The 13,506-nt window shown below is 37.2% G+C and overlaps 1 protein-coding gene across 2 annotated transcripts in view; it reads right to left on the bottom strand.

The window, feature by feature from the left end:
* LOC111148365 (X-ray repair cross complementing 4) overlaps positions 1 to 13,506 on the bottom strand; it is a 337,166-nt gene that overhangs the window by 76,353 nt on the left and 247,307 nt on the right. The window contains exon 8 of one of the 2 annotated variants that reach the window (XM_022504864.1): positions 8,657 to 9,310. The exons of the other annotated variant lie outside the window; for it this stretch is intronic. Within the exon in view, the coding sequence (XP_022360572.1) occupies positions 9,199 to 9,310 (112 nt within the window). The 3' untranslated portion in view covers positions 8,657 to 9,198. Of the gene's footprint in view, positions 1 to 8,656; positions 9,311 to 13,506 lie in introns of those variants that run through there. 2 annotated transcript variants of the gene reach the window in all.

Genomic DNA, 13,506 nt, shown 5'->3' with positions numbered 1-13,506 from the left:
AGCATAGCCTTTGGATGACACATTATTGAGTCTGAAAATCTGTCTCTATGTCATAAGTAACCACGCTTTGAGAGTCTAAATCATAAGGAAAGATAACCAGTTATTGCCAACATAGAGTTGCAATTTTATCTTCTAGGGAAGAAAATGAATAAATGAATGAATGGGTGAATACATAAACATACTTAAAACTCTGGGATAGATTTTTCTTTTCCCTAGACAGCACTTGGGCAGATACTTACAATGTTTTTCTCTGGAGTTCCTCCCTTTTTTATACGTCAGTGGCAAATCTGCCTCCCTTCTGAGAGTCACGTTAATTTTTTAGATAGGTCAGTACCTTCAATTAGGTCTTGCTTTGCTTAGAACTCATGCCATCTTTCTAACATGACATTACATATATTGTGAGGGTAGACGGTATTGTTTCAACACTTAACACTAGGGACAGTGTTACACGAAAACCCATTGCATGACTACTTGATAAATACATGGGATGATCAAAATTAGGAGAGAGCTAAATAGTTCTTCATAAGAAAATAACAGCAATTGGGGTAAAGCTGAGAGGGGATAGTAGTATGGCAGGAGGTTGGACTCTAAGGTGACATGTTGGCAATGGAAAATTCAGGCAGTAGGAAAGCCAGAAGACTTTAAAGAATAGAGTCACAGTACAATCAAATATAAATTGCTCATTTTCCTTGAGGTAAACTACTTCTCTCTGACCCAAACCTCCAATAAATTCCACTATATACAGAGATTTCTCAGTGTTTTTGTCATGGAAGTCAAAGGAAAGGAGGGGAGATCCATGGCTGAGTAGCATGGAGAAGAGAAAAAAGAAAATCAGTTTTATTGTAAAACATACATGAGACTCCGAATCCGGTGGTAGCAGGAATTCAGAGCAGAAATGGCCATGAAAATAAATCCTACAGAAATTCACAAAAATCTTGGGGAAAACACGAGACCTCAGAAAGGACCACGAATGGGGAGCTTGAGCTAATAAATTTCAGAGAGAGTCAATTTAGCTGATCATCTGGTTTTACATGCTGTATGCTGATCCATTACGTGCTGATTTTTTTTTTTAAAGATTTTTATTTATTTATTTGACAGACAGAGATCACAAGTAGGCAGAGAGACAGGCAGAGAGAGAGGAGGAAGCAGGCTCCCTGCTGAGCAGAGAGCCTGACGCGGGGCTCGATCCCAGGACCCTGGGATCATGACCTGAGCCGAAGGCAGAGGCTTTAACCCACTGAGCCACCCAGGCGCCCCCATTATGTGCTGATTTGATAGTGTAATAGTAACACTCACGATAAGGGCTTCTATACATGCTTCACTTACTGTGCAGCAGGCTCTGTGCTAAGTTTATCTGCATCATCTCATTTGACTTTCATTGCACGGATGAGAAAATTCAAGTTTGGAGAAAATAGGTCTATTGCCCAGACTCAGACAGTTAACAGGTGGCAGACACAGTGCAGAACGTGGCTTAATCTCGTTCTCAAATCCACATCCATAATTCCTACTTATTCTATTAGGAAATTCCAGCCAGAAGACACCAGATTTTTTGTGCCTTCTATATACTAAAAGTTCCTACAAATGTAAAGTTGTCACTCTATGTTATTCTACATGAGCTTTATTAGTCAGCTATAGTTGAAATACCATTTTATAACAAACTAACCAAATCTTAGTGGCTATGAGTAACAAGCTATTATTCTCACGCTCATGGTCAGCGTGGTTGACTATAGTTCAGTCTCTAGAATGGGGTCAGACGGATGGCTCTTCTAAAGGTTTCAGGATAGCGAGTTTGACTCCAGATTAGGACCGAGTTCAGTTCTGCTCCGTATCTCATCAGGCACCCAGGCAAGAGGGACAGCAGCTACCTGGGGCATGTTTCTCTCACAGCAGAGGTTAAAAGCTCCCAGAGGAAAAAACAGAAACATGTAATATCTCTTAACATCCAGGCTCAAAAACTGGTATATTTATATTTCACCACATTTTATAGTCCAAAGAAAGTCAAAAAAGCGGTGGTGGTGGAGAGTAAATATTTACTGACAATAATTTAATCTTCCATAGTAATCTAAGTACTCCTCTGTAAACCTAGTTCCTCACAGAGGTATACTGTATCTCTTCAAGAAGTAGAACAAGACTGTTTCCAACATTACTCAGTAGAGGCTCTGAAAAATTTTCAGATGAATTCCCTAAATGTTTGCAAAGCACAATGACAAAGCATACTGCTCCCATCATCACTACCAGCATCTCATCCTCATAAGGGATCTAAAAGTCTCACAAAGTTTTCAATCAGATCAAGTACGAGAGAAAGAGACAGAGAACCCATTGTCATCATGTAAGAAGGCGACACCTTGATGGTAATCTTTTCACTATTTGGTAAGATCAAGAAAAATTATACTGCTTTGTGTTCTTTAAAGGATTAGCATACACATTAATCTACCAACGGTGGCAACTTGGTGGCACTTTACACTTAAAATTCACTTTCACATAAAATTCACAGTACTGTCCTCTGTTGCCAAAGATCACAGATATTTCATACTGTCACTGAAATCCATCAATGAAAAAAAATAAAATCCATCAATGATTTGAAGACACATCTAATGTAGGTAAGTCATATATAGTGGCATTTTAATGAATTTTAAAATTTATATTATAAAAACTATATAAATTTTAATTATTAAAGTGGTTTTACTAAATAAATAAAAAAAAAATCTTAAAAAAAAAGTGGTTTTACTTTCCCGGCATATCTAAAGTTTGTCTATACCAATCTAGATTAAAGCTCACTTGAAATATTCTTTTAATGGTAGTGTTAACGCATTACAACTTATTAACTGAAGAAAATAAAACTTAAAATGTTCAGTGGAGAAAATATTTGATATCCTTATTAGCTGGGTACTTTTTGCTTTGCTTTAAAGAACCATTTCACTAGTAAGACCTCAGAAAAGGGAGCAGTAATTCTTGGAGACATGCCTGTAGGGCAACTGGCTCTGAACTACAGAAGGACCTGAAGTTGCTCCTTGCCGCGGCTACAATCCCTGTCAGTCTCACTGGTCACATGACACATTTGCTCTGCCTTGTCTTTCTTCTAATCCATCCCTGTGCTAACTTACACAGTGGCTTTTTCAGTGAACTCAAGTTCGGCCACACCATGAGGGTCCCATTTCTTTCCCTGGTCTAGTCAGCTATGGCTCGGGTTGGGAGGCGGGGCAAGGGCAGGTGCATAAAACAAGGGAGCCATACTGGACACCCCCTGGGACACCACCTCAACATCCTCCAGAGCCCAGCTCAATAGCCGCCATTTCTTTGGCGATCAGATCCAGGCAGGTATTGCTCTACTTCAGGCAGGTAACGGTCCCTGTGTTGCTCTTTTTCCTGTCTAGGGCTTCCCTGAGACTGCAGCTTTGGTCACCTGCAGGAACCTGCTACATTTTAAACAGGGCCAAGTGAAATACGTGGGAACGGGGCTTCCAGGACACCCTTTACCAATGGAAACAGGAACCCATGGATAGACGCATCCCCCCTTCTGCCCCTGGATGCACAGTCCTGAGGTAACTTTCAGAAGGTACCTCAGAAGATCCTGGTGGGGTGAAGCATGTCATTCATAGGCCTGGCCGCCTTGATAAGGCATCCTTGCACTGGCTTTTCCTCCTTTCCATGTACATGCTTCCAGTCCAGCACTCCCACTCCCTGGGATCAGATCACCAAATAAATTGCCTGTATGCAAGCCCTTGTCTCAGGCTCAGTTTTCAGAGGAATACAGAGTTAAGTCAGATTCCTACAAGGGTCTTGTATAAGCAGGTTCCATAAGAACTGTCTAATCCACCTACATATATTTGCCAGGCTGTATTATTTCTAAGACAGTAATTAAGTTGGAGACTGTCTCTAAACCAAAAGTAAGTAGTTCAGGACTAGCCTATGTTCCATTAACTGGAACAGTAGCAACCAAAGTTGCTCCTGCCCTTAATGAGAAAAGCTACTACTGAGATAGGTGCAGGCTCCAATCTCCCTCTCCTCTCCTCAAGAACCAAGAGCCTCAGGGACAAAGAGACCCTCACTCAGAAAATACAGTTCCCTATGAGATTTTGTGATGAGAGTTTAGGATGAAGGGCCTCCAAAAGAGGGGAGAAAAATCAACAGATGAACAATAAAATTCCAATGAATTTCATTCAAATGCAGAGGAAAATCAGAAAGTGATAATGATAGTTGGTAAATGAAATGACATGTGGATAACTGAAAGGGATAAAGTGAGTAGAAGGTTGGCTGGGGAGTGTTTTAGGTTGAGTAGATTAGAGAGGTGGGAGTTAGTAGTTCAGAGGACAGGCAGTTATGAAGCAACCACAAAATGCTTGTCACGTATTTTTCAAGGTAACCTTTTCTGATTGTTAAAATATGGAGAAAATCACTGCAAGCTTGTTCACAGAACACTTGGAAATGAAATCTGCCCTCCTGAAAAGCATTCATTGGAAGTTTTCAGAACAGCAGCAAAAAATTTTAATTCAGGCAATAGATAGAAATGGATAGTTCTTTTGTGACTAACATTCTCCCTTACGAAATGTGTTAACTACCTAGGTTTTGCATTTCCTGATGTATAGGCAAATTCATGAAGTCTTCATGAATTTAGATGTCAGCTAATTTCATTTTATTAAAAATGGATTCTATAAATACTGAGTGCAAGAATTAGAGACACAAAAGGAGGAGGGTTGGCTGCTTCTGGGCAGTATCTGTTGAGGACCCAATGACTGGTTTTCCTTTCTCATTCCCAGATATCCAGGAAGGGGCTCCACAACCTAAAGATTTCTGGCACTGTGTATCTTCCCACAGAAGTGTCAGCTCGAACTAGAGAGCTGTCTTAATCACACAACTTAGCTTCACGCTAAATCTACCCGGCCAATATGCTTTCCGGGATGCCTTCTAACATGTCTCCTTCATTCTGATGACTCACAATTACAAACTTAAACATTAACCCCAAGCCCCTACCTCCACTACCTTCTGTATTCTCTCTGATCTGACAGACAACTTCCTCCTCAGTTCACTGTACCCAACCCTACTAATTCCTCTACTCCCCTAGTTGGACCTTTTATCTTCTATGGATCCTCTCCCATAACTTTTAATTCTTTGTTCTTCTCTTTATGCCACTTACCCTACCATACTGTGACATTATAGTTTATCACAGAGTGGTTTGGGACCCCAATCTCTGGTAGTGTTAACTCCAGTCTTAACCCCCTTCCATATACTTGCACTCTTTGAGAGCAGGTCCCAAATTTCACTTATAGAACATAAGCTCCACAGCAGCAGAGCACATTATTACTCATTGTTCTATCTACTGCCCCAAATAGAGACTGGCATAAATGCTTAACAAATAACTGGTGAGTGGTCGGATTTATCCTTTAATTCTCCATGTGGCCCAGTTCTGCATTTTGTGCATCACTGATCCTTTACATACATTTTTTTAAATCAAATTTACCCAATTAAAAGTTACTTGGATCTAAAACATAGGGTTCAGTATTTTATAAATTTGAGTTATAGGTCATTAAGAAAAACTCATCTAAAGTAGTTCCCTGACCTTTTAAAGCTACATAATAAAGACATCTCTTCCTGAGATGGGACTTTTTTCTTTCATGAACTTCCCTAACGAGGCCTAAGTCATACCATCTGATTATAGACCAGAGCCAAGAATCACATTTTAAGTTGAAAAAAACTTCAAAAATGCAAACACCTTGTTTTACAACAGAGATCAAAAAAGGTCAAAAGAATTAAAAAGAAAACAAAAGTCATGCTGCATTATAACTTAATTTTTGTGCTTTTCATTTTGGTGTTTTCCCATAACAATCTGTTTTTGAGTACAGACAATGGAAAAATGTGAGGAAAAATCATGGCAGAGAATGACCAGATCTGGATATCTTAACACCAAATCTACAGGTATCTGTCTACATAGCACAAAATGTAAAACTATCCCTTCAATATCTCCACACTAGATATAAGTGAGGGAACCATAACTATGGGCTTATTATGCTCTGTTCTAACCAGCTGAGTCAATCTGATGAACAGTAATGGTTGAAAATATCTCCTGTCCTGGAAAAATACTACCAACATTTTGTAAATGTTATGAACTTTATAGATTCTGTTGTTACAATTATTAGGAAATACTCTTTGTAAATCACTCTCTCACCACTAGTAAGGTAATGGCCAAAATTGTTTTCTTCTTCTCTTTCACTTAAGAAAATTGTACATGCATGTATACATACATATACACAGTTGTATACTAATTTTGGTTATTCAGATGAGATGACATGATGTTGAGATTCTGGTACTTCATGTACAAGATTCCCTTGGAAAATTCCAAGACAAATCTCAGATTATATGAAACTCATTATTATAGTGAAGTTCCTATGTAACTGAGTAGAATTGTAGACTTACAAAGTCTATAGATATAATTATATTTTTATATTTTACATATTTATATTTATATTTCTTTTAAATTTTTCCTCTTAAATGGAAGCCACTATGGAAATAAAAATGCAGTAAAATTCCTATTTAAAATATTTTTTTGTTCCATTGACTTAATAAAATCCTATTTCTGATATCAACAATATGCATAATTCTTTCTCATTCACTCTCTACGATCAAGCCTACATGCATACATATTTATGCATATATTATTTATAATTAATCATAAAATGTACTTGAGCTTTCTAAACATTTCTTTGTATCAAATCAACTGACTAAACTTCAACCTAAAGTTTCTTTTCAAAATAGTTTAATAACTTAAGGAAACATTTCAAGTGCCTATGTTGTGACAGACATGCATTTATTCATTCAACAAATGCTTACCAAAAGCCTTTGTGAATCTAGACCTGTTGTAGGAACTGGAAATAGATAAGACAGATGGTCATACCTCTGCTATGCTGGGGCATATTTCCTATGGGGGACATGAAAGAGAGAGAGAGAGAGATGAAAAAAATAACTCTAGGTAGTAACATGCACAGTGAAAAAAGAACTCTAATGGGACAGTGACTGGGAGTGTGCTCATCTTTAGAAAGGGTATTTCAGGAAAAGAGATATTTGGTTCGAGACCTGAAAGATGCGAAGCCAACCATATAAAGATGAACATTCTGAGTATAGGGCCCAACAATACAATGGTCCTGAGATTTGCCCTACTTGAGGGACAGTAGAGTGAGGCAGGCAAAGAGAAAGGAGCAGGAAATCAAGGGGAGAGATAGGTAGGGGCCAGATCATATCAGACCTTATATACTGTGAACTTTATTCAAAGGGCAATGGATTACTACTGGAGGGTTTCAACCCTGGTGTGAAATGATCTTACCTAAAATTTAAAAAAATCAGTTTGTCTCCACAAAGCAGGAGATGAGCAGGCAGACCAGTCAGGAGGTAGATGTAGCAGATACAGAGAGAGAAGTAGATAGAGTCAAGCTGTAATTTGGAGGTAAAATGTCAGGATGTAGGAGAAGAGGGAAGCAGAGGCACCAAGGAAGATTCCTGGGTTAAAAGGTATGTGGTTCCGAACTTGTTGGATGGGGAAGACCATGGTGGGGAGCGGCGGGAGAGGAAATGAAGGCTAGAACACAATCAGATCTCTGCTTTACATGTATCTAAACATCCAAATAATCATCCAAAGCAGATAGATATACTCAGTCAGATTTTTAAGAACCTCCTTTTGCGATAAGTTAGTGATAAATTATACACCTGACCTTTGAACAATATGGGTTTGAACCATGCAGGTCCACTTACACACAGATTTTTTACAGGATACTAGTATATTGTCTCTTCCCTAGGATTTCTTAATAACATTTTCCTTTCTGTAGCTTAGTTTATTATGAGAATACAATATATAATACATATAGAAACAAAATATGTATTAATTGACTTTAAATTATCGGTAAGGTTTCCAGTCAAGACTAGGCTCTTAATGGTTAAGTTTTTAGGGAATCAAAAATTATACATAGTTTTTTGACTACCAGGTATCAGTGCCTCAACCCTTACAGTGTTTGAGGGTCAACTGTATGTATACATATATGACTATGGAAATAGAACTCTTAATTTTGGAGATACTAGCATGTAATGGTATTTAAAGCCAAAGAAAAGCTAGGGAGACGATGTAGATAATGAAAAGAAGAAAGCTGAAGATGAAGCCTGAGGCACTCAAACACTTAACTGTCAGTCAAGGAGAAAGACTCAGGGGCCAAAATGAAGGAGGAATAAACACAGCCTACGTTATTATAAAAATCAGGTGAATTAAATGTTTACTGAGGAGAAGTGATATGACTAATTCAGGTGTAGCTGAGGACTGAGAACGGACCAACCACTGAATTAATCAACATGGTGGTCACTGTTATCTTTGAGAACCATTAGAAAATGGATGTTCAACTGGAGAGAAGCGAAGACAAAATGAGAGGGTAGGAGGTAGAAAAAGTATTTTTTTAAAATTTTGCCAGATGTTATTGAGGATAGATAAGTAAATATCGCATGGTTCTTGTTTTCCGAGAAGGCCCTTAATGTGTAAGAAATCTTTCATCAACAATCTCGGAAAAATATGTTTTTGATAAAAAAGGGATTACATTTATATTAATATAAATTGCAAAGCCTGTTACTATAAAAAAAGAGAAAAAGCTAAGCTAAATAATATATTTGCAAAGCCTGTTACTATAAAAAAAGAGAAAAAGCTAAGCTAAATAATATATTTTATTAGGAACACAAAATCTTCAATGCATCAACAATTTTGTCATCAGATTTTGAGATTATTTGTTTACAGACTAAAAATAAATTTTACACATCACTTCACAAGTTAAAATGCTCAAACATTGTTCAGAATATGACTATTCAAGAAAGAACTATAGACATTTTCTTTGTCCTATTTCCAAAATCTTCCTAGACAGGATGTTAGACAGCTACCACATACAATATGTGTGAATTAAATAAGATAAATGTGTCCTTTGCCATAAAAAGTCTGAGATTTTATGTAATTATAGGCATGTGAATGAATAGTTTAGAATAATGCACCACTGTCATCAAATCACATCTTCATATACATGTATAATCCATTTTGCACAATGGTGTCAATTCAGTGTGTATGTAATTAAATTGTAAGGTACAGTAATAGCTGCTGCTGAGTTGAAATCCTGCTTTTTTAGTTTAAAGAAATGAACAGAAAACATAGTCTAGTGAACATCAAAGTACCTTTTGAGACAGCTAAATCTCATCAAAGAGGTCTTCTGAACTACTGTTTCTTAGAGTTTCTAAAGACATGTTTTCAGCTGAGCTGTGCTCCTTTTTTGACGTCTCAGGTAGTGGAGGATCAAACCTAGAGTAAAAAGAAAATCAACGGTATTTTATTCTGAAAATGCCATATAGGGTAAAAGAAAATTAAGAGACACAGAAGTGAAACAAAAGTCAAATTCTATTAGAATTGGTTTAGAGACTCATTTCCATATGCTGCTTGAACATAAAAAAAGAGATGAAGAGAATTTAATTACTTTAACTGCTTTAGGATTAATCTGTCTCTATTCTGAGCTAACAAAAATTCAAGGGCCTACAACAATACTCATAATTAAGGTCAAGAAATAAAATATCCTCTGTGTTGTAAGCCTTTCTATGCCAAGATACAGAAGGTCTATGTCTCAAGCCATTTATTTAATAATCCCATCACAATTTATATCTTCCTTTGGCTCCCTTAAATTCTACCTATTAACATGCATTTGAACCTCTTAATATCAGTTCTAATCACATGAATTTCCTTTAGTGGTCTTTCCATTGTAAGTGTATATAACTGATAATGACTTCGCATTTTACCAGTTGTTGATGAAATGTTGGCCCACATTTACTTACTGAATTTATATTTATTTAATAACTACATTTTATTCCATTTCAGTACTAGAGTTACTACATTAAGGGGCTGACATCTGTATTTATGTAAATATTCTCTTTGAGTCCTGGGATAAAGGGCATGATGATCCCAGATTGTTAATTGGACTTATAAAACAGTAACCTTCAGGGTAATGGCTCAATCAGAAGGACCCTTGTATAAACCTTGTCAGTGGTTCTTTGTGGAACCTAAATAAAACGTGCTTCATATTGACAATTAGAGGTGGTTTTAGGGGAAATTATGACTAGGTTGTGTCAATCCACTAAAACTCAGTAATGTCCTCATATTTCCAATTTCAAAGACAGAGGCAGAGTCATAGCAGCTCAGTAGAGCTAAGAGAATGAGACGTGAAGTCAGGACACCTATGTGTAGATCCAGGTCTATTTCTTCTTAGCCATGTGACTTTAGACAAGTCATTTAACCTAACCAGACTTCTGTTTTCTCACCTGTAAAACTGGAATAACAGCTGTCTCAGTGGTGGTCCAAAGATTAAATGAGGCGTCATGTATGAAAATGCTCGTAAATTCCCACAGAACATTTGGAAACTATTATTATTGGCCTCTAATACTACATAAACTACAAAAGAAAGAAAGAAAGAAAGAAAGAAAGAAAGAAAGAAAGAAAGAAAAGTTCTGGCTAATAGTTTCTTTAATTTGAAAGGCTAACCAATTAAAAATCCCCAAACACTGAGTTTGTTTAGATTAAGAGTATTTAAAAAATCTAGCACCCACACTTAGTCTCAAGAGATTATTAAAAATGAAACGCCACAGGGTCCTCCTTGGCCTTCTGACTGCATACAATTAACTGTGGTTGGCTGCAACGTGTTCTGTCTTATCCTGAGCAAGCCAAGTTCAGCCAACATCACACTCATGGGAATGCCAAGGTGCTAGGTATTAATGCATTATCAAGATGACAAGTCCTCCCTCTGGGAACTTTAATGTTAAAATTAACAATAAATATGGACACAATTATTGTAACATGTAATTAAATATCTAAAAATATATTTCATAGAAGGAGAAAATGATACAGTAGAGAATAAAAGTATAATTATTACATGTATAAATCTTCAATGTCAACTCAATACATTTAAACATTTTTCTCTGGCCCAAAATGTCTCAGAGCTGCTTTTTCTCCTTCTGGTAAAATGGAGAATTGATTTTTCTCAAATAAAGTCAGACCTTGAAAAATCTCTAATTTTGTTTGTAGTTTAGAGCCAGAAAAGAGAGATCAATCAGTTTAGTTTAAAAAAATTGGCATAAGACAAAAGGACGACTCTGAAGTGATAAGTCTAAAGGCTATGGATTCCTAGTGCTCCGTTTATGATTCCCATCTCCTTCTAAAGTCACAAGGAGTTCAAGAATTAGACTGACTCTTGTTTTCAGTGTCTAGTACATAACAGATGTTCAACAAATTTGTTCAATGAATAGGGATCATTTTCTACAACTTTTATACTTGTGGTAAGTCAACATAATAAATTTAGAACTCTTCCCACAACCGAAAGAAAAGTTTAATCATCTATATAAGTAATAAATATTATGACTTTTTACAAATTCTACAAAGCATAAAAAGGAAGATGAAAATGTCCATCATTCTATTTTGCATGATTTTTATTTTCATGGTCTTTATTTTCACAAAAATGGGATCGTTCTAATATATATAATTTTGTTTTTGGAGAATTTTTTTACTCTACACATTAGCAATATCTTTGCATGTTAAGATACTTAGCTACGGGGTCTCTGATATGCCTTTCAAAGAGCATACATTTTTCTTTATCCACATTCACCAAATCTAATTCTCTACTCTCTAATTCCTTAAATTTCTGAAATCTGTCCTCATTCTTACCTCTCTCCTAGAAGTGTTTTAGGGAGGTCACAAATAAGAACCTAACTAAGAAGAAAGAATAACCTCTTCTCAGTTCATCAGTGTTCCTCTATGCAGAAGTTGATAAATAGGGGGAGGAGCAAGATGGTGGCTGAGTAGGAGACCTAAATATTGTCGGGGTCCAGGAATTAAGCTAAATAGTTAGCAAACCATTCCAAACACCTACAAACTCATTAGGAAATGAAAGAGAAGAAGAGCAGCAATTCTAGGAACAGAAAAGCAACCACTTTATGGAAGGTAGGACATGTGGAGAAGTGAATCCAAGGTGATATATGGGAAGACAGACCATGGGGGGAGGGACTGGCTCCCCACAAGCAGAGCACAAAATCTGAAGTTTTGTAAGTCTGCTCCATGGAGGGACATCGATCCAGAGGCTAAGAGGGGGATGGAGCCCTCATGGGGACAGTGTGGTCTCACTACCCACGGGGTCACAGAAAGACCAGAAGTGCCTGAGTGCAGCAGAGTGCTCAGGTATCAGAGACAGGAAGCCAGCTGCAGAGAAGGATCCCAGCAGTGGGATCCCAGCTTGGGGTTACCTTAAACTGTGATCCAAGGCACAGTGTGGGCACTGCTCTTTAAGCAGGGACACAACAAGACCCCACAAGTCCAGGTCCAGGGAGATCCTCCCCTTCCACCTCCAGGAGGGATGGTGTGGGAAAATGCTGTAGGAATCTGCTGGGTATGGAGACTCCAAACAGGGCCGTAGGCCAAAGACAGAAACACTTGGTCACAGGCTGGGTGAGCTTGGAGCCGGCCAGAGACCGGGGAGTCCGGAGGGATTGATTGCCTTTCTCTGAGGGTGCACTGAGGAGTGGGGCCCTGAGCTCTCGGCTCCTTGGGCTGGGGATTGGGAGACCACCGTCTTCAATCTGATCCTCCAAAGCTGTTCAGAAAGCACTCAGGGAACAAAAGCTACCAAAAGCAAACCCGAGCAGATTACTTAGCCTGGCCCCTGGCAAAGGTGGTGCAGTTCCACCTCCGGCAAAGACATTTGAGAATCACTGCAACAGACCCTGCCTCCAGAAGATCAACAAGAACAGCCAGCCAAGACCAAGTTCACTGATCAACAAGAACTGTGGAACTGCAGAGCTAGTGGAATGCAGCACATAGAATTCATGGCTTTCTTCCCCATGATTCTTTAATCTTTCAAAGTTAAATTTTTTAAATTTTATTTTTTCTTATTTTATTTAAAAAATTTTTCCTCTTTCCTATTTTAACATTTTTTTGAATATTTTATCTTATCAATACCTTTTTAAAAATCTTTTTGAACTTTTCATTCTTAATTCTATCCCTTCATTCTATTTAACTTTATTTTTTGTATGCACATAAGTTTTTTGTTCTTTAAAATTTTGATACACTTTCTTCTAACAGATGAAAATATACCCAAAATATAGCATAAAGCTTTGTGGCTTTGTTGTAGTCTCCAACCTGATCATATGCCCACCTTTTTTTTTCTTTTTTCAACTAACTTATCAATTCCCTTTTTAGAATCTTTTTAAATTTTCATCTTTACAATCATACTCTATCCCTTCATTGTGTTTACACTTATTTTTGTGTGTGTGTATATATATATTATATGTACATATAATATATATATAGTATATATATATATATGTATTTTTTTTTCTTTCTTTAAAATTTTGGGAAACAGTTTCTTCTAACAGACTAAAATACACCCAAAATCAAATGTGCGGCTTCATTCTATTCACCAGTCTAATCATGTGGAAAAAAAAAAAAAAAAAAAAAAAAAAAAA

The sequence above is a fragment of the Enhydra lutris genome, unplaced genomic scaffold (assembly GCF_002288905.1).
Source record: "Enhydra lutris kenyoni isolate GAN:26980312 unplaced genomic scaffold, ASM228890v2 scaffoldscaffold19, whole genome shotgun sequence".
In the NCBI taxonomy this organism is placed as follows: Eukaryota; Metazoa; Chordata; class Mammalia; order Carnivora; family Mustelidae; genus Enhydra; species Enhydra lutris.
Note: the sequence above shows the minus strand (reverse complement) of the source record. Positions and strands in the feature narration are given on the sequence as shown.